The sequence below is a fragment of the Rhinolophus hipposideros genome (genome assembly GCF_964194185.1).
Source record: "Rhinolophus hipposideros genome assembly, chromosome: 16".
In the NCBI taxonomy this organism is placed as follows: domain Eukaryota; kingdom Metazoa; phylum Chordata; class Mammalia; order Chiroptera; family Rhinolophidae; genus Rhinolophus; species Rhinolophus hipposideros.
The window spans coordinates 36,057,203-36,081,335 of record NC_138062.1 but is presented as its reverse complement, the minus strand read 5'-3'; the positions used below and the strand labels follow the sequence as shown (position 1 = coordinate 36,081,335).

Below are 24,133 nucleotides of genomic sequence, written 5' to 3'. Positions count from 1 at the left end.
GGAGTTTGCAGAAATATAATAAAAAGACCGTGTTCCCTTCCAGGCTCTCGTTCGCTGGTATCCTACCCAGCTTGAAAAGTACGAGTACTGAAGTACACTGCCGCTGTCAGTTATGAAGGGCGTGTGTTCATTTCTCAAAGCTAAAAACTGAGATACTACTATAGTTTGAAATCATGTTGCTAATCTCCCAGGGTAAAAACAAAGGACCATGGCATGCTCTTTTTTGTCTGAAATCATTCCATATTCACTTCCATAAACCAAAACAATACAAAATGAAGCACCAAATGAGCACATGACACTTTCATTTTCTCATCCATGAAAACTCTCAGTACCAACGTAAACATCTGAATGATTAACATTTTCCCATTCGCCACACTTTTCAACATGAGGCTGGAAGAGCAATTAAGACCAACATGCATCCCGTAAAACTCAGTCACTGATTTAAAACTCAGTCACTGATTTGTTCCTTTATCCTGCTCTGATTGAGGGCCTACTATGTACCAGATAGGGTTCTAGCAGCTGGGGATACAGGTGGGAGTAAATGTAGTCCCCAAGTCCTGGCCCTCACAGGGCTTACTATCTATTGGCAGCAGGGTTGCAGGTGTGGAGGGAGGAATGTAGCTTTAAACGGACATAAGTGCTACAAAGAAAAATAAAGCAAGGCAAGACTAGAAGACTGACAGGAGTAGAGTGAGGAGCTGTTTTGGATACAGTGGTCGGAGAAGACACTTCTGAGGAAGGGATATCTGAGAAGAGGTCAAACTGAAGTAAAGGAGCACGCCAGGCGGGAATCTGGGTGAAAGACGTTCCTCCACATCAGGGCAAAGAGCAGACACGGAGGCTTTGGTGGTTTGATGAACAGCAGAGAAGCCTGTGGGGCTGGAGCAAAGAACATAAGCTTCAAAGGTAAGGTGGAGAAAAAGGCAGGTCTGCTTCTATTGCTTCAGTCTAATGGGCCACTCTATAGGTTTTTGTTGTTGTTGTTGTTTTTAATTAAAGTTTATTGGGGTGACAATGGTTAGTAAAGTTACATAGGTTTCAAGCGTACAATTCTATAACACATCAGCTATAAATCACATTGTGTGTTCACCACCCAGTCAGTTCTCCTTCCATCACCATATATTTGACCCCGGTTACTTATTTTGATAAGAGCTTGTCATCACCCCGCGATGTAAGGGAACAAGTCTAGGAGACACGAGTGAAAGGGGAACATAGGAGACTATTTCAGAAGTTAGAGCTTAACCTGACACTCTCTAAATGCTTTCCCCCTTTAGACTTGGGGGTTTGGGGTAGGGAGCTACTTCTTACATTTAAACCTAAAGATACAGACACGAGGATGTTTACATGCTCTCTATACACATCCCTCTCAGTGACTTTTAGTTTGAATACTTTAAAACTCTTGTTTCAAATAACCTCAGTCAAGCCGCCCCAATATCATGCACAAAAGATGATCCTCCTCCTTTCTTTTATTCTATGTACATGAAAGTCATGTGGGAGTGAATAGTGCTTTTGTCCTTAAACAGGTTAGTTGAAAAACAGAAGCAAACTGTCTTTTATTGTCAATTTATCATTCAAAAAAACCTGACGTTGGCTTTCGTCCTTCAGAAGCTTTTAACGGACAGATACATGTTAGCTTTATTCCGTGAGAAACGGAATGCATGGGGAGTGGTCCACATCTCCCTTTGCTGAAAGGAAAAAAAAGATATCAGTAATGCAGGGTGACCTCACCTGGGAGGAATGCACCAGTGACAGGGAACAAAGGTGGCTTCCTTCAGGAGGAAACAATCTGTTTCAGAAAACTGCTTCACTACTTTTGAATGATTTAGGGCTGCACAGTCCGCTGGAAACAGTTCCAGTCTTTAACCTCTATTTATTTTATTAACGAAACTGTGTGTCATATCATTCTTTGTCCAAGCCTTACAGAAAAGCCTAGCATAGTCATTCATCAAAACTATGTATTGTTCAGGTCACCTTTGATCATATGTGTTTGTGCCAAATACATGTATTTATTAGGTGGAGACTATCAACAGAAGATTGTATGTCCACAGGAGTAAGGACTCAAGAACCAGGTGTGACGTGAAAGGTAAGGCAATTAACCTGAAGTTTCAGGTTGCACGAAGTATACACGAAAGGCCTGCATGTTCACATTTTAGGGCATGTTGAGTTTTTCATCGGATAAAATTTATCACAGCTGCCTTTTACCAACAGTGTTATCAATGCAAAACAGGTTGAGAACAGAATGAATTCATTCATGGCTAAGCTTGGTGCAACAAACAGGACACAGAGTTACTAAATACTGCTTCACTTGCAAGATCACAAAACGTTCTGTTACATATTTTCCCTCAAGGTCACATAGTCAGGAATTTACTTTCCTAATTCAGACATACATTATTCCATAGGACCAGTTCTTAAAATGATTTCATGACTATTTAAAGGTGATTCTGCTGTCAGACTAAATCTGTTACTGTTTCCAAATCAAAACTACTGATTGATACCTGTAAGACCCAGTCTTATTTTTGGGGAAACACGGTAGTTGTGATTTAATTACTCCCAATTTTGCAGATTGTATTATCCAGTAGTACATGGCTGCCAATAATTATCAACTGCATACTTGTCAGATAACACTCAAATGACTAGGAAAATTGATATTAAGTGTCAAACTGAAAATCAGTTTGGCCTCTATCTTTAACCCACCTACTGTGCTCCTTTATATGCCAGTGTGTCTACGGGCCACGAAATGGTGGCCTTTCAGTCCAGGCACAGAGAAGAAATGCATCCTGAACAACTGAGACATGCATGAGCAAAGTACTACCTCTCCTTTCCTACATTCTACATTTCAACATATATCACTGAAAATAGAGCATGTTAAATAAATCCCACACTGGCCAACAACCCCCAGTTACAGAAGAGATGGGCACAGCATAAGCATGGCTGCAGTTAAACCAAGATACCAGCTAACTGCTAATGACGGGTGTTCCCTGCCCCAGCTACAGACCTGATACCACTAAACTGAAAGGAGAAAAAAGCCACCAGCGAGGGCTGAGAAATGTACATATCAGGTTAATGAGAAAAATAAACGCCTCTCAGTACAGGAAATACAGCAAGCTAGGATCACAACGAAGGAACTTAAGTAAACCTTGCAACACACACAAATTTACATCATAAATATTCACATAGCATTGCCACTCCTTCCACACAAAGCTCTTCATTCATAGCATACCTAGAAACCACAGCGTGACACATTTCTAAAGTTACCAAGCCCTCCAAAAGCAGTTGCTCCTCAAGACATGCCGTTCTCTTTCATCTATAATGAAATGTTAGATAGACCTAGTGGTACTTATTTGTAGGTATCACATAGCTTAGTCTCTTGAGAGAGGTAATAATAACTCAAGGTATTTCCATGCATTAGAGTTAAATATTTGATACATTAACAGTCACAGAGAAGCAGCCTTGCAGGTTATCTGAATCAGAGAGCCCGGGGTCCTTGTCATGTTTCATATCATAGCTGACTGGCTTATGATTCGAGAATTGCCAAGAGTCTCTCGGGGCTAATTTATTCTTCTAACTGCCCTTTTCTTCCCCCTTTCCCCTTCATTCTCAAGAATTTTAATTTAATTTTGAACGTGCATGTTGCCTCCCAGGGATTGTACAATGGAAAGGTGCTGTGGCTAACCTCATTGTTACCTGTGCTTCCGACCATCCAGAGGATTACCTAACACAGGCATTAGTTCATTAGAATAGCTAACCTGCGTCAAAACAGAGCCCTTTAGTACATGCAACGTTTTCATTCCAAAAGTAGATTTGTAGGCAGAGAAATCACAATGTGTTTGGTAAAGAGCAGCACCCATCCTAGTAGATCCATTTCATTTTCCTCTATGTCAGAATGATGACGTGCCTGGGGCATAGGAGAGAATAGATCACATATTTTAACTTTTGTAAGGCCTCTGATTAAATTCAGAAGAACATGCCTTCTAATAAGCTAAGAAAACATGATTTCTAGACCACCATGGTGGGTACCACACAAACGTTATGAGGACCACCCTCAAGAGAATTGTTATTCAGGATCCAGTTACAGCCAAGTTTCATGAGGGCTTACCCAGCCTTTGGGGAACACTTTCATTGCTGACTTAAATCATGGAAAATGGATATTAAGAAGCACAGCAACAATATGTCTGTGGTTAGGTGCTGTCCCTTATGAAGATATGAATGTAGCCAAGTGGATTTCGGGATTCTGGAATTTGAACACTCTATCAGTCCCATCAAGATATATTTACTGAACAGAACAGCGACTATCCTTTCAACTACAAACCAGAGCAGAAAAGAGGTATAAAACACAAGAGTTCCTGGTCTCAAGTTACTTGTTACTTGGAGACAAAGCAAAAACACAGTTAACTAGAGAACAATCAAACCTCAAACGGGGGCAGAGGATACTCAAAACAATGTAACGAACAAGTGAGACATGCGTTTAAAAACCAAACATTCATAGAATCACAACTATCTCGTACAGAAATAACATTTTGGGTTGACATTTTTCAGTTCCCATTGACAGCTGATAGAAACAATAGGAAGATAATAGAAACATAAGGATGGAAGAAACACCAGGAGGCAGTTTCATTGGGAAGGTAGTGAAAACTGACCATTCAAATAAGAGACGGGAGAAAACCAAGTTTATAGAAGTTAAAGGAAAATCCGAGCGTCTAGGCACAGCATGGATCAGCAACGTGGTCAGTGATTTTTACAAGTGGCCGTCCTTCTGCAACAGGATGATGTATTCACAACTTTGTTACCAGAACGAGAGCTCTTCTGGGCCTGAACCCAAGCAAGACCAGCAGAAGTTGGAGAGCGTCCAAAGGAGGGCGACTGAAATGATTAAAACGTTGGGAAATGGGTCCTCCGAGGACATGCAAAGGAAACACAGTTATTTAGGCCCAGATAAAAGATGGCTAGGAAGGAGATCGGCTGCACAACAGCCTACAAGGTTATGAAGGACAATGTACAGGGGAGCGCTTCTTTCCCATTAAGGACGGCACAAGAGGAATGCGATTACACTGCAAGAGAAGGGATTTGTATTTGATACAAAAAAAACAAAACAAAACAAAAAAACCTTCCTGGCTATGAAGATTGCAAGGCACTGGAATAAGTTATCAACAAGCTTTTGAAATGTCCTTTTCAAGAGACTTTCTTTTTTTTTAATACATCTTCAGAAAATGTTCAGCGTCCTTTCTTACTCTACAAAATCAGGAAGAGAATATTTTAACTATAAATAGAAGCTCCATTAAAAACACATGTAGAGATGATATATTATAGAATCTCACACTTGAAACCTATATAATTTTACAAACCAATGTCACCCCAATGAATAAAAATGGGAAAAAAAAACAAAACCATACAAACTTATTGAAAGTTGAAGCATACATAGTAAGGCTCTTCACTGTTGCTGCATTTCCAAAATTCATCAGTTATCAGTTACATACATGCACTTATTTAGCCAGAGATGGTTCCAGCCACATAAAAGGAAAAAAGAATCAGTTACTCTAGATACGAGATACAAAGATAATCATTACATGGATAACCTGATCAGTAATATCTATTTAAAGAACATAATCTCGATGCTATGGGAAGAAGAGGGGTGAGAGAGGGGGACAGGGGGACACAAAACTCAGACAACACACACACAAAGGACAGACAACACACACACACACACACACACAGTATATACAACAGTGGCATGAAAAGATCCATTTGACGGCATAATAACCTTTCCTAATACTAATTTTAAAAGACTAGAACTGTACTACAAAGCACACCCAGTTTCCCTGATGGAAGTCTTAAGAATCTATATCTTTGCAATACTATGCCAAAGTCAAAAGTCATGTTACTTTAAGATATTTGAGCTATTATTTTCCCCAAATCCTCAAAAGGCAGGCAAAGGAAACAAAAGGGAAAGGAAAGGGGAAAAGGAAAGGAAAAGGAAAGAAATAAGGACCGGGAAACAATGACCAGTCAAAGATGCTCTAATGGCCAGGCCTCTTAACCTCAGGATGAGAGATAACAGCTGTCACCACCTCCTTTTAGGGACGAGGCCCAGAGAACCACCGTCACACGACAATCAGTGGTAGCACCAGGACCAAGTCACATATTTGGCATCACTTGTCGTCACTAACTGATGAACAGCTTGCGTACCTGCCGTTGCAGTGGGTGTTTAAAACAGAACGAAATGTCCTGTCACATTCGCATTATAAGAGTTGATTAATTAAAGTACCAGACTACACACACACACACACCCGTGGGCATGCCCTCACACATCTGTAAAATACACAGAGAGTTCATTTTACAATATACCTAACATATGGCACTAAAAGTTCTAATTTCTGGAAAGAGAGAACACAGAAGGGACTACCATTTCTTGGGCATCCACTGGGCTCTTGGGCACTTACGATTCCTTATGTCATGCAATCCTCTCAACCCTGGGAAGCAGACCTTCATCATTTACAGATGAAGAAATTCGAGGAAGGCAATAACACGCCCAAGAGCCACACAAGGAATAGAAGGTCAGCCTGATGCTAAAACACCCCTAGTCTTTTCTACTACATCACATTTTCTCTCCAGGAAAAAAAAACAAAAACAAAAACAAAAAAAACCCAAAGCGCACAGTAAGGAACATTCAAAGGAAAAAAATCGATTCCCCTCACTTCCCCTGAAAATGTCTGAAAGAGCTTCTGTGTTCCTTTGGCCTCTTCCCCAAGCAGGTGATGAAACCTGCTTCTACAGCTTGGCTGGCTCACATTGCCCTCAGCGAGGGTAACCACACGGGCCTGGGGGCCCCAGACAGTTCCCATTTACTTCTGTTGACTGCAAAATTATCACCAGCATCCCTTTCCACTCTCAAAAGTGTCCCCACGCAATGGATCAGTTACAGGGCCAGGCCACCTACGCCCCGCACTGCGCTTCCCCCACGCCCGCTTGTCTGATCCCACAGAAGCTCAGCACCTTCCATCCTCCCTTCCAGCACAAACCCCGGCCACCAGAGAGGACCGTCTCAAGTCAGTCAGAATGGGAAGAGCGATGTGCTTGGATGAACAAAGACCCTTCCAAAGAGACGGAACATTTTAATATGTGGACGTGGAACCTCTAATTGCCGGCATTTCAGGCAGTGTGATGATGTCACATGAAGGTCACACTGAGGCACAGCAGAGGTACATCCTTCTAGGCCTAGAAGGCCCATCAAGCTTGGAGCCTGAGCCTAAGGCAGCCCCCCTCACCCCCGAAGCTGCCCTTTCTGCTCTGCCTCCTCCACACCATTATCCCACAGTTCACCTGGAGGTTCCTGTGGCCTTCTAAGGGGACATAAACGCAGATACTGTGTCCATGGTGACCATGAGAGGTACACTCATCTCATCGCAACAAGATGACACCAGGATCCCAATCTCACTCTGTTCTAAAGGTTCAATATCAGAGTTGACCTTTGCCAGGGTACTTATTTCAAAAATGTCAGGGCTGCCAAGGGACTCGGCTATCAGATGAGCCCTCATTGGATAAAAGAGGAAATGAATGGTCTGTGAAAGAGAAATCCCTGGCTTACGGTCACCAGAGCAAGCCTAGAAAGCAGGTCCCGCTGATTCTTCCACCACACAGATGGTCCTCTGCTTCCACACACACTCACACGTGGGGACCCAGTCCTTTCTGGTGCCAGAGTTGGACTTTGTTGGAAGATGCAAACATTGCAAGCTGTGCCTTTCAACCAACACTTCAGTTTCAGCAATTTCACTATCTTTACAACAGAATTAAGCCTTTCAATACCTTCTAGTACTTCTTTCGTAACACAAGTAAAAAAACAAAAAAAAAACGCAAACGAAAGTGCTAAGGCTAGTACATAATACTATGTACTATGAAGTACATAATATTGAATGAAAATAATTAAGCCTACCAAAAATGGAAAAGATGTTTTGTCTCATGAACTTGAGCTCTTCCACTGTGCTCAACTATGGAGAAAAAAGTAAGAACATATGAAATGCTGGGAATAATTTATCAAAGCGTATGCTTAAGGGACAAGTTTAACAATGGAAAAAGAAAAAAAGGAGAGAGTTGGCTAACCAAATGTCACTTTGAATAAGCTGAGCAAAATGAAAATTCAAGGTTTGAAATTTAATTGTATTACATATATTAATGTTTAATCTACACGTCAAATATGTTAAAGAACTCTCAGTTCTTTAAAGACCTTTAAAAACTAAGCAGTTATATAATTAGAAGTGTAAGAATATTTTCAACTCTAGAGGAACTGAATCTCCTTATGACAAATCAAATATTCAATTTCCAAACAACGGTGCTCAAACACACTTCCAGGCATGTTACGCAAATGCCAAGGTTATTGCTATCCTTACTCTAATGCTACTGTATTATTTGGGGGATCCCTCATATAGATTAAAACCAGACATGGAACACCCTATAATAAACCTTAATTTCATTTCTATATAATTCTTCATTGCTCAGGACCACTTAGTACATTCTAAAATGATGAAAATTCAACCCTATTCATCCATTGCTGAATTATAAAGAGGGAACATGCAGTGTTTTGAGAAGACTTTTTTTCTTGCCAAAAAAAAAAAAAATTACAGAATGTATTATTTCCTACGGCTAACAGAGAAATGTTTATACTTGACAGTCCTTGCCTTCCTTCATATATTTAAGGTAATTTAAAAATTCACTGGCACATCCTCCTACTGCTCTCTTTTCCCACGTTTCACAAATGCAAATAATCTACTACTAAACTGCTACTGTCAACCCTTTGAAATGGCACCTCCATTCCCTTGTCAGCTACCCGGAAAGAGCCCACTCACACATCTATCTTTACATTGGCTGTGTTTCCAGCTTCCCATATGGCACCATTCATGAAGCCACCGCCGCCACCACCGTCTTGACTAGGCATGGGCAAGGCACGTACACTGCACGGGGACTGCAGGGCCACAAAAAGGGGGGTCAGGGTTCAGACTTTTGTGGTGTAAGGTTACTACTTTCAGAAGTCTCTGAAATGAAAAAAGCAGCAGCGGGGAAATAGACACACTCGGTATGATCAGAGCTTTGGGAGGGAGAGGGGGTTCCGCTCCATAGGGAGGGAGTCTTACCAGTAAAGCTGTTTCCAAGGGTGATATTTCTGTCCCACGCATGCCTCTCTCTACTACGCATATGGTGCTGCTCTACTAATGTGGATCCTGCTGCAGAGTGAATTGCAAAGTCATTTGCCTTTTGACCTTAGCATGAAAAAGGCTTGTCGTGTATTGTCTCAGGTTTGCTTCAACCATGTTAACACGAGGGGCTGGAGAGGGGATGGGTTACTAAACAGAGTGAGTCCCTGACTGGAGTGGGGAAAAGCAGGTGTGCTTCCTAGCAGAGGGGGAGAGGTAAGGAATGGGAGCCAGTGCTCTGGGAATGGTGAGGAAGAGATCCCGAGAGTCGGAGGTAGGAACTGAAAGATTGCCCCGACCTTCATGCCTTTTTTTTTTTTTGGTACCTGTTTTTATTCTTCCTCTTCACGAGTACAGAGACTAATGATGGGACAAAAAGAGCAACTTGGGAAACCAACCTGGAAAAGCAATTCCAGGAAGGAAGTGGAACAGTACAAGAGTCCTGCTTTCCTTCTCCCCCTTTCCATTCTACCATTTCTCCCATCTTCCCTCTTAGCCACTTGAAACATGCAGACCACGGCTGCAGACCACGGCTGCAGAACAGGGCAATGCACGGTGAAGGGAGGTAGGGAAGTGAACAAACTAGAGGTCCCACACCAGCTGAGGCTGGGCCCAGGGGTGAAGAGCTGACGCCGGAGAACCAGGGGCAGAGGCAGGACTTTTCACAGAGCAGCGGAACAGAAGGGACCTGTAACTAAAGCAAAACTCGGTTTTCTCCATTTTCCTCGCTTTCTCTGTCCAGCCAGCAACAACAGAAGGATCTGCCCTGCCCTTCCTCTCCTTCAGTCACCCAGAGGAGAAATAAGAAAGGGCTGAGAGAATAGTGACGTAAATGGGGAAAACGGGGTAACCCTCAAGGGTAGCCAGAGAATGGACATTCAGCAGGCTGTTTCTCACAAGGGACCAAAATAATTAAGCTCATGTCCCCATTTTGTGTAGCTCTATATCCAAACATTACATCCATTTTGTGATCTTTTAAATTACTTCGGTTCTTGTCACCCCAAAAAGAAATGATATGTCCCCTTGGGAGGAAGACTGATAATTTTTATAATAATTATACTACTACTAATACATCCATTTACGTTGACTTTATAATTTTCAAAATATTTGCACATCCATTCTTGCATCTATCCACAAAACTACCTATAAACAGGGAGAGAAAGAGCTAAGCCTCTTTTACAGACCGCAAGGAAATAGCACCAAAAAAGGGATTAAGTACATATCAGTTGTTGAGAGAATGTACAACTAAGGATCCCTAGAGGGTAATTAGAATTCATGTCATTCCTTCTTTCATTCGTTCACTCACGCACTCTGTTACGAGTTGAATTATATCCCCCAAAGAGATATGTTCAAGTCCAATCCCCCCCCCATATCTATGCATGTGACCTTTGGAAATAGGGTCTAGCAGATGTAATCAATTTAAGATGAGGTCATGTTAATTTAGGGTGAGAACTAATCCATGACTGGTATCCTCTTAAGAAGAGAGAAAGTGGGATACAGACACACAGGGCAGGAGGCCATGTGAAGATGAAGGCAGAGATTGGAGTAATACATTGACAAGCCAACGAAAACCAAGAGTTGCCAGGAACCACCGGAAGCTAGGAAGGGGCACGGAAGGATTCTCCCGTAACAGTTTCAGAGAGGACATGGTTCTGCCAACACCTTGATTTCAGACCTCTGGCCTTTATTCGAAATGATAAACTTCTGTTGTCCTAAGTCACCCTGTTTGTCAAAACCGCCCCCGGAAATGAGTACATGTTCATGACAAGCCTCTTTTGAGTGTGTACTATGAGCCAGACGCACAAAGGGTTCTGAAGAGTCACAGGTGAACCAAACTCAGCAATCCTTTTCTCCCCACTTCCTGCATGGAGCTACAGTTCTCCATTTTTCTGCCAAAGAAATGAAGCCACGCAGCTCTTTGATGGCAGCGTTGGAACCACAGGCCACGGCTTCGGACCTCCACTCCAAGCACCTCCCACACACCAGGCTAAAGGAAGTGAGATTTTCTGATCTTCAGTCACTGTAAAGGAACGTCACTTGTCCCCTTTTCATCAGGGAAAAAAAAACTCAGCAAGGACCATGAAGACAAAAGAACCTCCACTGGTTACAACTAAGAAAAGCTTGCCCTGCTGCAAGCATCACGAGGACCGAGGGAGAATGTCTGCCATTAAATAGAGTGTGGCTAAGGGAAAGGAGAGCTTCAGACAGACCTAGGGTGGAATCCTATGTCCATCGCTTACTTGCTAGGTGACCTTGGACAAGTGACTTGGCCTCTTTCGGCCATCCTTTCCATGTCCATAAAATGAGAATGACAGTACATAATGCCTTCTTGTAGAACAGTTACAATAGATACGGAAGCCTAAGAAAGATATACCATTAAATAGAAAACCTCAAGTTGTAGACTAGCACGTACATGATCCTATTTCTACTAATCCCAGAACACCCCCGCCCCCGCCAAAAAAAAAGGAACACAAAAAATCCTCTTCAGAGTGGTCACCTCTGGAAATTAGAACTAGGGAGATTAGAAGCCTTGATTCCTCCTTTACACCCCTTTCCATCATTAAATTTCTCATGAGCACATATTGCCTTTAATTTTTAAAATAGAGAGAAAAATATTATGTAGCCATTTAAAGAGAATAAAGAATGAAAATTCAACGAGTTGTATACTTAAAATAAATGTATTTTTCTGCATTCATATTATACCTCAATAAAGAGGTGTTTTTTTAATGAGACAGATGTATATGGTTCGGACATGAAAAGATTTCCCAGATATATTAAACAAACTATCAAGTCATCAAATATGCAAAGTATGAAATTCTAATTTATGTGAAAAACAATAAAAACTATGCATACACATATAAATATATATGAATGGATATTGAAGGATCTACACACTTAATAACATCTACTTCTTTAAAGTTGATTTGTTTATAACCACAAGGCTTTTAAGAATTTATTTTGAAATTTACACTCTTTTTAATTTTTAACTTTTTATTTTTCCGCTTTCTTCCGCTCCCCCCCCCCCGCCCCACTCCGGTTCAAGCCGTTGTTTCTCAGTCTAGTTGTGTAGGACACAGCTCCCTGGCCCATGCTGGTGTTATGAGCCTTGCGCTCCCCACTGGCTGAGGCAGTCGGTCGCCGGTCATCGGTCAGCCGCTCACAGCAGTTCTCGCCAGCTGCTGGCCACTCCTGGCAGCACACGGTAGCCCACGACAGCACACAACAGCCCGCGGCAGCCCACAGCATAATTTTTTAAATAACAGTAATATTTAACCCCAGAGGGTTGTTGTGAGATTTACATGAGAATGGTTACATGATACTTTATGTGATATAAAAAATTGTTAAACATTTTTTTTTCATTCCCAGTCAGTGTGCACCAGACTCCTTCCCTGATCCCTGCCTTCCATCCCATTCCAAATCCCAGCCTTGACCCATTGGGCCTGACTCAGGAACAAAATTAAGGGCAGAGATGAAGCAGGGAGCAAGGATGAAAAGACAAAGAAGAGATCAAAAACTGTCCGCAACATATACTGTTTGGCAAAGACAAACCTTTTTTCTATTTTAACTCAGCCATTTGGAAATACCCCAGTGTCTCCCTCATCCAAACCCCATGAAATGTCTCGCTTAGGTCCAGGATGGATTAATACCAGGCCCCCTCCTGTGCAGAGACCTCAATTCCTTTGCAAGTCAGCATGTGGACTGAACCTTGCACACCAAGGGAACAAGTCCTGCTGAGCCGCTGTCCTCTCTAAGCCACTCTCATTCCCCTTTGACCAGACACTTCATCCAGGGGCCACTTGACATGAACCTCATCATAGAGGCTTATTCTGTATCTTATCCCTTAGTTTGGTGTTTCACTATACAGTGGTACCTCGGTTTCCGAACGTCTCCATTGACGAACATTTCGATTTATGAACGCCGTAAATTTTATGGATCTATGGTATCATTAGCAAAATTCATGCTAAACTTGCAGTTTTCGGGGTTGATTTTAAAGGTCTGGAACGGATTAATCCATTTTGCATTACTTTCTATGGGAAAACCATGCCTCAGTTTTAGAATGTTTCAGAACTCAGTCTTCCAGAACGGGTTACGTTTGAAAACCAAGGTACCACTGGAAGTTGCCTTATTTACTGTTTTTCGTGTTTTACCTCCCCAAGTGTACTCTTTTTGATCAGAAACATGCATTAATGCCACCTTTTCCTAGGACAGATTATGGCACAGAACTGAGCCTGAAAGACACTCACAGGTACTTATGCGCTGACTGGATGTCAAAGACGGCCCACAGGGCAATTCAGAACCAGCACGAGCTTTCCCTACCCTACCTGGGGCCACACTGTTGTCTTGCCTTTCTCTTTCCTTCCTTGGATTCTTTCTGCTGCCTCTCCTTTGGGCGATGCCTCATGTAGACCCACACTCCAATGTTCAATAAAGCAACTTCTCTAGACTCCATGTAGAGAAGAATTTGTGAAAGATGATGAAGTACTTGTCTCGTCCTGGCATTTCCTTCCATCTCCTCCAAAGCTTTTAGCGTGTCTGGTACATTGTCACATAAATCTTCCATTTTATGAAACGGTGCCAGGCCATGTGGGCATTTGAGGTAGTGAGCAGGAACTGAACATCTTCTCAAGGTTATTGTCACACAGGAGTAAAGCGCACAGCAGGGCTGGACCCCTGCGGGACTCTGGGGAAACCAGGACTGAAGGGACAGGCCGTGGACCGAGAGGCACTGAAGGGGCTGCTGGGAGTACATCACAGTTAGTATATGTTTGCTGCGACTACCGTGTGTAACAAAGTACTACAGATTGGCTGGCCTAACGACACTTATTTCCTCAGTTCTGGAGTCTAGAAATCTAAGAGTCAGGTATTGGCAGGGTTGGGTTCTTCTGAAGGCCTCTCTTCTTGGCTTGTAGATGACCACCTTCTCCCTGTGTCTCACTGTGTCCTAACCTCCAGTCATATTATGGATTAGACCCCACCCATATAAACTCATTTTACCTTCACCACCTCTTTAAAGGGCTTTCCCCAAATACACATTCTGAGGTACCAGGGCATAGGGTTTTAGGGGACACAATTGAGCACATAACAGTCAGCAATAGGGAGAGAAAGGAGGGGTGAGTATGGCTCTGGAGAAACTGAGGCACGCTCGGCATTTGCAGGAGAAAAGGAATTTCACCTGTGTTCCCCCCGTCCATATTCCCTACCTTTCCTCTCCGTGCCTCAGTCCTTTGACACCTGACTCCAATTTCATTTGTGTTCTGAAGGCTTCTTGATCATCTCAGTCCCAATGATCTGTCTTTCTATCCCCCAAATACAGAGCACTTACTAGCTGCATATACGCCCATCTGGCCCTCACCCCATGTGGCCTGTGGTGGCTCGTAATGCCTTGCACATGACTGCACGGGAGGCCTCATCTTAGGTCACTACCCCTGTCCCTTGCTTAGTTCACACTCACCGTCCGTTGGTTCTTCCATAGAAGTCACGTCCCGTCCTCTGTAGGTCAGGGCCTTTGGAATAATCTTCCGCTCCTCCCCTCCCACTGCCCAGCACCCTCTCAACTAATCATTTCACTCTTAAGATCTCAGCTCAAATGCCTCTTCTTCAAGGAAGCTTTTGAAGACCACACACACAGACACACACACACACACACACAATTTACCCTCACAATTCACACAGAGCCTTCTCCTGTCCTCTCCCCTAGCTCTCTATGCTAACACTTATCATGTTTCATCACCTACCTGCATTGTTATTATGTTAATGTGTCTCTCCCAGGAAACTGACACATACTCATAAATTCATAAGCAGAATCTGTATCTGGTTTGTCCATCGTTATCTACCCAGTAGCCAGAGCAGTGCCTGCCACCTATAAGTGCTCGATAAATATGTGTTAGACAACGGAAAGAATAAATGAAGAGTAAATTAGTGTAAACCAGCAGTCATGTGATGCATTTTTGCTGAATAAACTCACTTTGAGGTAGAGGCAATGTGAAATCATTAAGTAACAATACCTAGACAGACACATGCACACATACAGATCTTGATTCAACGGAACCACATATAGAAAGCAGAAATTTAACTATTCCGTCATAATTCTATAGGAATTACTTAAACATCTTTTCCATATCTCATTCTGCATATATATATGTGTGTGTACATGTATATGTGTGTATATATGTATATCTGCACTTACATGTGTGTGTGTAATTTATCTTCAGCAGGTATTTTTCAGTCCATTAAACAGATATCTGCAGCCACCCTCTCCCTGTGACTCATTCCACGGCATGACTTCGGCTTAAAATCAACAATAGGGCCAGCCCGGTGGCTCAGGTGGTTGGAGCGCCGTACTCCTAACGCCAAGATCGCCAGTTCAATTCCCACATGGGCCACTGAGCTGCGCCCTCCACAGCTAAGATTGTCAACAATGGCTCTCCTTGGAGCTGGGCTGCCAGGAGCAGCCAGAGGTCGGCGTTAGCTGCCATAGGCTGCGGCGGGCTGCTGTGCTGCCACAGGCTGCTGTGCTGCTGTGGGCTACTGTGTGCTGCCATGAACAGCCGGTGGCCAGCATGAACAGTCAGCCAGTGGCAGGGGGAGAGCAAGGCTCATAATACCAGCATGGGTCAGGGAGTTGTGTCCTACACTAGACTGAAAAACAACGGCTTGAACCGAAGTGAGGGTGCAGGGGAGGCAGAAGAAGGGGAGAAAAAAAACCCAACAATAATTCTTTACTTGGGGTAAAGAACTGACGGATTCCCATGGTGACTCCAATCCGACACTTTTTCATTTTCTCCTTCATGTTAGGCAGGAAACACTAAAATTCTGGGAACAAGATGTGTGTCACACATTGGAAATGTTCATATCTGCTGATAACACCCCATCTACCTCGGCTAAACACATGAGGAAGCCACATGGTCACAATCTAACGGAACACAGAACATAACTAATAAACTGAAGCAACATTCCACATGTTATCACTTTCAGCTTTGCGCAACATGTGGAAACAGGCTCTGGCACCACTTGGTCATGTCAGAACATCTAACGGAGGAGGATGCAGGTTGGGGATTTATTATGGTCATTCACCTCAGGGAAGTGTCCGAAGGAGTACATTACAACCTCCACATGTCTGTACATTACAGATTTCTTACTTTTAAAGGAGTATTTTCTGAGATGTATTTACCTTTCAGATGCTTGGACTATTAGTGTTGCCCTGGATGTTTTGAATACTTGAAAACAAAAGGTACTAGGTAACTGCTAATGAGAAATTGAGACTAAGGAAAAAAAAAACACTCCTTTTTATAAGTATTGCAGCATTTGCATCAACTCAGATAACTGAAAAGCTTTGTTTCATCCTCCACTCTCTGTGCCCCCACCAAAGTAACACATATTATCTCCTGTTTTATCCACCTCAACTATTTTATCCAAGTTATAAGGCTCAAGTTCAGTTGGGCTTCTTGGTGGGTAATTTTTCTCATGCTAAAGAAGAAACATGAAAGTAGGAAAAATCATATAAGCCAGAAAAAAATAATACATCATCAAAATCTCACAATAGGTTACCTAAAAAGTGAAACTCAATTTTGGGAGCTTAGGAGTTCAAGTAAATCAACATCATAGCCATTACACAGTCAATTTGTGTTAGAAAGAAAATGTTAAGTTGAATGCTTGAGCCTTGAGCCCTCTTGTTAAATTCCTTTTTATCAGTAATCAAACCTTCAATGAATTCCTCACAACAGGAAGGCCAGTCAACCACTAAGATACTTCTCTTCATAGCCTAGAGCTATGCCTTCCCTAGTCTAATTAACAAGGAAACAAAATCTCTCCAAAGAAGCAAATCTACTACCTAATTAAGCAAACCTGGGTCAGCTGTCTCAGAAATGATCAACCTGATTACTGGTTCTGAGGTTAAAAACATTCATGAGTCCATATCCACTCATCAAGGCACAGGAAAAATCTATAAAATAAAGTAAATCTAAGAAAACTACTATAAGCAGAACAATTTTACCTGTGGGCTTCTAACAAGGAAAGAAAACCTTCCTAACCCAAAGTCATCACTATCTTAAAAAAATAAAAAATTAAATATGAATCAAAAGAAATATGATAGCCTAGTGATGAACCTGTTTTCTATTGATTAAAGCACTTCACACACTTTGTACCTACTGATGTAAATACATCTTTTTAAAAGATGAGTTGAGAGGGAAGTAAGGGAATGGTTCTGCTACAGAGGTCTGATAGTCACATCTGTGAATTTATACTATCTAATATCACCCCAGTGGGTTGTTCCTCCATTAAATGAAAGAAGTCAGATTTGAGTGTTTATTATAAAGATTTGAAAAAAATATTCTCATCCAGATTAACTGTTCTTTAAAAATAGACTTTATCTGGTTGGCCAATTATCAAAATTGTTTCTTCCAAAAATGGAGTCGTTTTAATTATCTGATGCCCATCTCTATTTTTTATTTTTACAAAGATGAGAAAAGCATGTTTTATTGGCATGCCATCACCCACAATATAAATTTAGATTTATTCAGAATACCTTATCTTCTAGAAATTTAAATTGTGGTAACTGTCCAAATTTTCATTTTCACTTAATGTTATTTCAGCCCAAACCCAAAACCCAAGAAAAATCACTGTGATGGAACATTTCATTTCACTCCCTGTAAAACCCAACATAAAACTAGATTATCTGCTGTTTTAGCATAGTCCTAAATGACGTTTCGTTGCTATAGCAACAAAACTCTGCTACCTGTGGCCATGATTTGTTAAGAATTCCTCCAACCAGTAAATTCTGTGCTGTGGATTCATAAGACAAATAGAATGGCTCTAAGCAACATAAACGTTAAGGCTTGATTTCCTACTCATGATTTACCCAAACACATATTTATATACATATATGTACACATACATGCATAATTATGGCTCTCCAAACTCCATTAACAAAGTAAAACCATAACAAGTTTCCATTTTAAAATGTGCACAAAAAACTGCTGTGCTTTAGATTTCATTGAATAATCGCTACCTGTTTCCCAAAATTTACCTTAAAAGGTAATAGAGACTACCTGGAGAAAATTTTTAAAATCAAGAAAATGTATTATGTATATCTAATCTCATTCCAACAGGGAAAAAAAATATAACCTGAAGCACAATTTCCTATCTGTTATAGTGAGGCTTCTTTAGCAATGAGCTGATTTAGAAAACATCGAGCTAAAGAATAAAGAAAAAAACGTGGTCATCACCACTGTTATGCACCAAACTACTTCTGCAGCTACTCACCCTCACTGGGGGGCTCCAGGCTTGCACCCGCGGCTGCTGTCCACCCTGGGAGCTCTGCAGATCTTTTGAGCTACAGTTAGCCACATTGCTGCTCTGAGCCCTCAATGCATTTGTGCAGTTCGTCCCACTGCCTCCACCAGGGCCAGGTTTCCAAGGCCTCTGCTTGATGCCATCCAGAAGTCTGACCAGTAAGATGTTACTTGGGAGCTCCTCAACACCCGAGCCAACAAGAGTTCTGCACTCGGGACATCTGAGTTCATTTCGGGAACCCACGATCCCCAGCAAACATCGTTTGCAAAACGTATGCTGACAAGGCAAGACTTTTGCAGAAGCATCAAGCCGCTCTAGACACACAGGACACTCCAGAAGATCCAACAAGGCAGATTCATCCATCTTTAACGAGTTTGCTAAGGAAAAGCTTCAGCAATGTTCATAGTTGTATGCAGCCTTTAAAGTAATTCATGTAACATCCATTTCAGACTTTGCTCTGGAGTCACAAAGTGGGGGCAGGGGGAGAGAAAAGATTGAAATTAGTATTGTCATCCGGGGACAAGGTTCACGGTAGAGCCAAGAACCAAAAAGTATACAGAAGTGCTTCCTCTGAATAGTTTAGCTTTGCTTTGGAATGTAGTTCCTGAACTCCAAAGTCAACAATCAAAAACAAAATAGGCTTTTTAAAACAATTCAAAATTAATCCTTAGCAATAGCTAGGAGTTAGTTCACTACAGAAATAGGTATCCAGCACTATACAGGACTCCTGCAATAAATACGATTTATGAAATGTAATAAAGAACGTAATTTCTTCAGCTCTCAAAGTGATATTAGCTGCCTTAATAAAGTCCTCAACTTACGAGCAGCTGAACAGAAGCAACTGAAAGTTTCCTCCACCTGAATTTACCTCTAAATCCAACAAAATTCCCAATTTATAAGACACTTTATAGTTTAAGAAAACCAAGCCTCATGCGATCACTTGTGGTAAATGATCCCAATATTAAATACATATGTTTCTTCACTGGCCTTAAAAACAGAACTGTTTAATCTTGTCCAACCAAAATGAGTTGAGGGTTGTGACAATTTTAAAGGACACGACTAAAGATTGGCTTGAAAGCAGCTAAAATATAAAAGGGCCCTTCAGGACAGTGGATTTCTGAACAGCTTGCCCTAATCCCATTCAGAAAATCTGGCAAAATTATCACCAAAAGAATTTGACAATGGAATGCTGGACTGAAAACTGTGGGCATAACGTGAACATACGGCCATTCAGGAAAATGCCTTAAACCAGTGACTGCGCCGCGCTCCCACCACCATCAAAATAAACGTAAATGTGAATGTCTAGGAGGAAGGGGGAGAAAAGATTCCGATGGGAGCGTTAACAGCTGTTCTCGGTAAGAGTCGGGCAGGGGGTTGGGGGGCTCTGCCACGCAGCCCAGCACAGGTACTTGTGCCCCGCAGGGAGGCGCGGGGGCCACCGCCGCACATACACCTCGGAGCCAGGTGTGGCCGGCACCCGGCAGGGGAAGGGTCCCGGGCAGGGGTGGTGGCCCGGCCGGTGCCCTACTGGGGATCTCATCCAACAGCCTCATCGCAACTTCCCTGTGGGTCAGGCCGGGCACAGAATCTCTCCGCTGGAAGTTTTCAAGGACTTAAACATAAATTCGCAGCCTTCAGTTGCGCAAGCGAGCCGCACAGAGTGCCACCGGGAAACAGCGATCACCCCGCCGAGAGGACGCGGGAGCCCCAGGACGCAGCCAGCGGAGAGCGGGGGGAGCTGGCGGCGCCGGGAGACCGCGGCGCGGGGCCCGGGCAGCTTCCTGCCGCGAGGAGGCGGCGAGGCCGCGGGCTGCGCTCCCGCACGTCCCGGCTCCGGGCCCACAGGGACCCGAGGGTGGGGGACAGAGAGCCTGACCGGCGCGGAGGGAAGGACAAGGGGGCGCCCTGACCACCGCCGTCTCCGCCGAGAGGCTGTGCCCGCGCCCATCCCCGCGCCCTACCTCGCGCCTCGGCTCCTCCTCTTTGTTCGCGGCCCCGCAGCGGTGGAGGCGACCGATGCGGCTGCGGCCCCGCGGCGCTCGCGGCTCACAGTGTGTCTGCGCGGCGGCGGCACCGGAGACTCCTCTCTGCCGCCCCCCCACGCGCGCACACACACGCCGCCGCCGCCTCCCACTTTCCCAGCCGAGGAGGGCGGAGGGAGAGGAGGAGGAGGAGGCCGAGCCGCCGCCGGCGCCCGGGGCGCGAGGGGCCGCCCCGGACCACAGCGCCTCCCCCCGGCTCGGGCGCCGCACCTCGCGGCGCTGCGGTCGCTGCGCGCGGGACCCCCGCCTCGGGGGCGCGGGACCAAGGGGCGCGGGCAGAGCCGCGAGTCCGCGGAGCGGGGTCCCCGGGGGCGGCGAGGAGGAAGGCTTCGGGGCACACGCCTCCCTCCGAGGAAAACACGCCCGCAAAGTGATGCCAGCGGAGGGGAGGGCGTTGGGCTCGGCGACCGAGAGGAGGAGGAAGGGACCAGGGGGCAGGGGTCGGCCGCGTCCTCCTCCGGCCCGGCGGGGCGCGGCGGCCGGGACCCACGGCACGGGGCGGGGCTGGGCCCCGGGAAAGGGCGGGCGCGGCCCTGGCGGGAACTGATCCCACGCTGATTTGCATCGGTTTGCCCAGCCCTGGAGAGACACTGGGTACAATAAGGGCCAAGCGGTGTAACCGCTTAGCTCCGAGGGAGGCTTGTTGAATTAGTAGAGGTCAGTCCCAGGGTAGCTGTCCACCCGCCGATGCCCGGGGCCACCGCCGCCCAGCATTGCTCCCCCATCTGCCCGCACCCAGGCACCACCCTGCCTCCCCCGGGACGCACCCCGCCCCCCCCAGCAGGCTGAGAATTGTTGACCCAGAAACTCAGAATGGGAAGGGAGAGAGGCTGGAAAAAACAGTCGTGTGGATTTGAAACCCACCCTTGGGAGGCCCCGTTCTACCTTCCCTACGTGGGGAAAATTCAAAGTGTGACTTCAGGTGAGCTGGCACGTAAAGCTAGCTGAGAGGCGCCTCTTTCATCTGAGCCTGGGAGGCAGCCATAACCACTGTAATCTTTGTTTTGGTTGCCCCAGGCACACACCTGTAAACTCTGAAATGGAGTTTTGAGAAACATGCCGTCCGCAGGTTTTGAGGTTTATTTTTCAGACCCAATTCAGAGGGAAGACAAGTTGAAATTTTGTCGTTGATCTCAAAGTTGTCATTATTTTATTGGCATTTACCGTCAGCTTAACAAAAAGTTATCCCAGATACCCTTCCTAGGTGTGCAGAAACTAGGCGAAAAGGAGAGAATGGTCACAGATACTGTGGAAGAAAGCTCTACCTGGCTACCGACCATGCTGCCATTTTTATAGGGAGTCAGATTATTCTCTAGTTTCCAGCCAGGGCCACAACTAAACCATTCAACACAAATGAGAATAACCAAAGTAAGAACACAAAATTACAACAGCTAACAATTATTATTCACTCTATGCCAGTCACTTTGCTAACCATTTCACATGCATGAATTCAATCCTCATGCAACCCTGTATGTCATTCCTTCTTAGCTTTGTTCTAAATAGATTAATGTGCTGAGAATCATACTCTATGAATACCAGAAATAATAATCCTCTTCCCCCTCCATTAAAAGTGAGCAAATACACATGCATCTTTACTGAGAATGACGAGAAAAAAATGAACAGAATAGAGAATTTTTAATCCAATAATTTATAAACAAGGCACTCTGTAAGTGACTACTTAGCTCCATATTTGTGCTTCTGGAATCGTTCAGACCAAGGTGAGGCTGACTAGAAGGTTACAGCCAAGAAACAGATAAACGTTATATGCAGTTAACAGTTATTAAAACTGAAGCTCCAATAGGTTCACTTCATCCCCAGATCATACAATAAGTAATTTTGAACCAAGACTCAACCTCATGTCTCTGGATTCCAAGTCCAGTTTTCTTTTCACCGTTCCAAGGACCTCTCTTTTGCACATCACCTCAGGCAAAATTGAGTACACTGGGTCTCCCCCCAAGGGAAAGACTACTATCAATCATGTATTACTCTGGAGAGCCAGGGACAATTTTTGTTTACTTTGTTTGTTTGTTCATATTTAGAGACGTTAACACAAGGTCATGGGGTGGGATGGTGCAGCTCTTGACTCTAGGCAAGAAAATCAGTAGTTATACCCTTTATCAAAGAACTGAAGACAACGTGTCCAAGTTTGCAGAGATCAAAGAAGATGGCACACACATCCCATGAATATTATCTGGGACATGGTTGCAGTTCTTTGAATGTCCTTAGTGCTAGTATACTGTATTTTTTAGAACACAACTCTTTCATTAGCCTTAATTACTCCACCTGTAAAATGAGGTTTTAGGCAAATTAACTTCTTGAGCCATCTTCCCTCTGTCATACGGTGAAAAAATAATACCTTTCTTAGAGTGTTGTTGGAGGATTCCAGGAGACAACGTGCTGGTTCTCTGTAATCTGTACATCTCTATTAAAGAAGATACCATCATTATCATTATCTCCCAAGAATTACCCAGGCTGAGTTACTGGGCAAAACCCTTTTTTTCCCAGGGTCTTAAACGTCTAAAACAACACTAATAATTGCAAAATCTTGTTAAGAGAATAAAGTGAAGGGACATTCGGGGAAACAGAAGTATGTTCACCTTGCCATTTCTGAGAACTGAACATGAAGGAAAGAATGTAAGTGTGATATACTTATGGCCCCTGTGACTTTGAGTAGATATATGAATAATATAAACACACCCTGTACATAATGATGATAGCTTGGATTTACACGGTTTTTATCCTCCCAAGACTTCAAAGAACTTGCATATATGTTATCTCATTTATCTTCTCAGCATCCCTCTGAAGCAGCAAAGACAGATATAATCATTCCCCTGTTGTAGATGGGAAAAAATGAGGTGTGGAGAAGTTATTCCTCTTAGTGATGATGTTATGACACAAGTCGGGCTTTTAAATTCTCAGTCCAGAGTACTCTTTGGTAAGCTTTCGTATCATGCTTAGACACGCATATACACACATGTGTCTGATCATCATTTTCCTTCAAACCTAATTACTCCTCCAGCTGCCATGATATTGGTAAACAGCACTATTTACCCATGTAGGTGTCGTCTTCAATTTCTCCTTTTTCCTCTCCATCCCTCTTCATCAACAAGTCTCCCAGCTACCCCAAAATATATATTTCAATTTCTACCCACTTCTCTTTGCCTTCACTGTATCTTTATTTAAACCACCATCCCTCTTTGCCTCTGGCCCTCCTAACCAGCTTTTCTTCTATTCCTATTGTCACAATCTTGTCCTGACTGTAGTGACATTCAGAGCGAGCTAGAAAAAAAAGTATAACAGATCATGTAATTCCCTTGCTCAAAACTCATCAATTTCTTCCCATCACAGTTGGAATCAAATGGCTTGCACAGCTTACAAGACCCTAGGTCACCTGGACCCTGCAACATCATGTCCGCCATGGCCCTCCATTTATCTTTATATTACTTTCCACAGCCTAATGTTGTATTCCTTCTATATTGCCTGTCTTCCTTACCGGAATATAAGATCCCTCAAGGCATGGACTGGGTCTTCCTCTTTGCCCTGGTATCCTTGACAGCCAACCCATATTGGGCACTGGAGAATAATTTTCAAATAAGGAATTATATTTATTGCCATCCT

The 24,133-nt window shown here is 43.7% G+C and overlaps 1 protein-coding gene across 2 annotated transcripts in view; it reads right to left on the bottom strand.

Moving 5' to 3' along the window:
* SH3RF1 (SH3 domain containing ring finger 1) overlaps window positions 1-24,133 on the bottom strand; it is a 176,323-nt gene that overhangs the window by 132,233 nt on the left and 19,957 nt on the right. The window contains exons 1-2 of one of the 2 annotated variants that reach the window (XM_081075472.1): window positions 20,435-20,598; window positions 18,444-18,930 (exon numbers count right to left, since the gene is read on the bottom strand). In XM_081075472.1, the coding sequence (XP_080931598.1) occupies window positions 18,444-18,836 (393 nt within the window). In that variant the 5' untranslated portion in view covers window positions 18,837-18,930; window positions 20,435-20,598. Of the gene's footprint in view, window positions 1-18,443; window positions 18,931-20,434; window positions 20,599-24,133 lie in introns of those variants that run through there. The other variant, XM_081075473.1, reaches the window with a different exon arrangement.